The sequence below is a fragment of the Bos indicus genome, chromosome 10 (genome assembly GCF_029378745.1).
Source record: "Bos indicus isolate NIAB-ARS_2022 breed Sahiwal x Tharparkar chromosome 10, NIAB-ARS_B.indTharparkar_mat_pri_1.0, whole genome shotgun sequence".
NCBI classification, from domain to species: Eukaryota; Metazoa; Chordata; class Mammalia; order Artiodactyla; family Bovidae; genus Bos; species Bos indicus.
This window is the reverse complement of record NC_091769.1, coordinates 27442944-27446238: the sequence shown is the minus strand read 5'-3', so window position 1 is coordinate 27446238 and position 3295 is coordinate 27442944. Positions and strand designations below refer to the sequence as shown.

Below are 3295 nucleotides of genomic sequence, written 5' to 3'. Positions count from 1 at the left end.
TTAATTTCATGGCTGCAGTCACCATCTGCAGTGATTTTGGAGCCCCCAAAATAAAGTCAACCACTGTTTCCCCATCTATTTCCCATGAAGTGATGGGACCAGATGACATGATCTTCGTTTTCTGAATGTTGAGCTTTAAGCCAACTTTTTCACTCTCCTCTTTCACTTTCATCAAGAGGCTTTTTAGTTCCTCTTCACTTTCTGCCATAAAGGTGGTGTCATCTACATATCTGAGGTTATTGATATTTCTCCTGGCAATCTTGATTGCAGCTTGTGCTTCTTCCAGCCCAATTAAAAATTATTCTTTCAATAAAACAAAATATATCATAGAGACGTGATGGAGCATTTGGTAGGTTTAATATACATTATAAATATTGAAAAAACTACAAAAAGACAAATTAATACCAACTTATTCCGAGACATACTATATATGGAATTTGGTCTAGAAATCTTTGTCATCATGACTGTTGCCTAGAAGGTCTTTCTGGACCTCACATGTTGGGTCCTCAGTCTATTCATGGCTGCTTTCATCTCCTGATTCCTCAGAGTATAAATAATGGGGTTCAGTAAAGGTGTGATAACTGAATAAAACACAGAAAGAAATTTATCCACTGAAAAACTACTAAATGGCCAAGCATAAATGAAGATACACGGCCCAAAGAACAGAGTGACCACTGTAATATGAGCAGATAGTGTGGACAGAGCTTTGGAGAGACCACCAGAGGACTGATGTCGAATGGTTACCAGAATGACAGTGTAGGAAATGAGCAAGAGTATGAAGGAGATGAAAGACAATAGTCCACTGTCAGCAATTACTAGCAACTCCAGAACATAGGTCTCAGTGCAGGCAAGCTTTATAACCAGCGGAAGGTCACAGAAAATATTGTCTACTATATTGGGGCCACAGAAGGGCAAGGTGATGGTAAACACCATCTGGCTCATTGTATGCACAAAGCCAACAGCCCATGATAGCAGCACAGAGCCTCTGAGTACCCGGTGGTTCATGATGGTTGTGTAGTGAAGAGGTTTACATATGGCAAAGTACCTATCAACCGCCATAACTATGAGAAGTGTCATCTCACTACCCCCTAAAAAGTGAAGGAAGAACATCTGAGCCATACAGCCCCATAGAGAAATAGTTTTATTCTCCCTGACAAAATCTGCAACCATCTTGGGGGTTGTGATTGTAGAAACAGACATATCAAGAAAGGAGAGGTTTCCAAGGAGGAAGTACATTGGTGTGGAGTGCAGATGAGAGTCCAAGGTTATGGTGACCACAATGAGAAGGTTTCCTGCCATAATCGCTGCATAGGCCAATAAAAATATGAAAAAAAAGAAAAGCTCAAGTTCCCAAGTGTTGGTGAGTCCTAACAAAACAAACTCAGATATCATTGAGCTATTCATCATTTTCATCGTTTGTTTATGTGTTTTCAGAAAGTCTTTAAAATGAAGGTAATCCAGAAAAAGTGATTATTTAATCTATGACAGTTTTGAAAGTATGGGCACACAGGAAGTAGTATTTGATTCCTACAGAAAAATAAAAGGTAAATATTTCTGAAAAATACATTTTAATTGACTAATTCAAGCACATTACTTGTATACACTTTCACATTACTGCATTTATTTTCAAACAGAAAGGCACAAAAGGGAAATTTATTGTAAAATTTTGTAAATATAGTTTGTGGGTATAGATTTTTCTCTTCACATTTATTTGTTGTTTTTACCATGAGTTCATGAATTTATGAACCCTGAGTTTAATGGATCATGTAATAATCAAATGGTCTTTGGTCATAAGTTAATTCAAGTGGATTAGAATATAGTCATGTAACTTTTTGGCAGCTAGTATTCAATCTTTTACCTTTTTCACCTTCCTAATTTGAAATATTCAGATATGTTCATATGAGTTGAATTATATACCCACTTGGCAAATTGTTACAGTACTTTCTTCTCTCACCTATACAATATTCTCACCCTTCCCTTTTATCTCAAATATATATACCAAATGCTTTAACTTATTCCTGAAGGTTTAAACTGGCTACAGTCTGTTATGTGTCCCTATCTCCCCCAAATAATAATAAAATAAGCTTCCCAGGAAGTTTCTGCACAAGAACATAAATATTTCTGTGTTAATGTTTCTTTCTTCCTTTGTTCTTTCCTTCTCCCTCTGTCCCTCCTGCCTTCCCTTTCTCCTTTCCTTCCTTCTATTTTCTTTCTTTCTTTTCATTTGTGTTCTGTATCTCATACTTTGGCTCGTGAATAAAACTCTTAGCCTCTACTTTTTGTCTATTTCCCTGACTCTCTTGTTGCTGGATTCCTGGCTGGAGTTTTCTTTCTTGTCTCTTTGCATTCTCTGTGTAAATTATCTCTAAACAGTCATCAAATCTTTCACCAGTAGTGGTTATTTTTTCCCTTGGCTCCTAATTGCTTACTTTTTTCTGATGATTGCTTTCCTCTGACTTTTCAAACTTGTGTCCAAACTGACTCTTGATAATTCCTGGCTCAAATATCCTTGATACTTGTACTCTGTTTTCCCACAATGAATGGGCACTATTGGCTTACTTTTGTGTACTTTTCTCTTTGATTTAGATCTTTTGGCCCCATCTTCCTGTTTCTTTTTTTCCTTTAAAAAACTATTAATGACACATGCCAACTGCACAGACACAGATAGAGAATCACAGATATACATACATATGCTTATACCAAGTTCTAGTTCTAGAGTACAAGGACAGAATGTGGAGAATTTACTCTGAATTCCCCCCCCCTTTTTTTTTTGAATTTCCCTTTTTTTCTTTATAGTTCACAAAATATTCAGAAGTTATTCTTTTGTCCAGTTCTAGTCCTGCCTTAACATGTACTAGGGAAATATACTCTTTAACTTTTTCAACATTAATTTAATTTTCTATAGAAATAAAATAATATCTACTCTTCAACCTCTCAAATTGTTATAAGACTCTAAAGGGCAACATGTTGTTTTTGTTGTTCAGTTGCTCAGCTGTGTCCGACTCTTTGCAACTCCATGGACTGCAAATTCTCCCAGAGTTTGCTCAAACTCATATCCATTGAATCGATGATGCCATCCAACCATCTCATCTTCTGTCGTCCCTTTCTTCTCCTGTCCTCAATCTTTCCCAGAATCAGGGTTTTTTTCCAGTGAGTCGGCTCTTCATATCAAGTGGCCAAAGTATTGGAACTTCAGCTCCAGCATCCGTCCTTCCATTGAACATTCAGGGTTGATTTCCTTTAGGATTGACTGGTTTGATCTCCTTGCTATCCAAGCGACTTGCAACAGTCTTCT

The 3295-nt window shown here is 37.0% G+C and overlaps 1 protein-coding gene across 1 annotated transcript; it reads right to left on the bottom strand.

Annotated features, from left to right (window-relative positions):
- Nucleotides 1–471: 471 nt before the first annotated feature.
- Nucleotides 472–1413, bottom strand: LOC139185145 (olfactory receptor 4L1-like). Its single transcript, XM_070796789.1, has one exon. The coding sequence runs from the start codon at nucleotides 1411–1413 to the stop codon at nucleotides 472–474; it is 942 nt and encodes a 313-aa protein (XP_070652890.1).
- Nucleotides 1414–3295: the final 1882 nt, after the last annotated feature.

Coding starts and splice junctions, on each gene's coding strand:
- LOC139185145 (XM_070796789.1), bottom strand. CDS start 1,413: ATGAAAATGATGAATAGCTCAATGATATCTGAGTTTGTTTTGTTAGGA.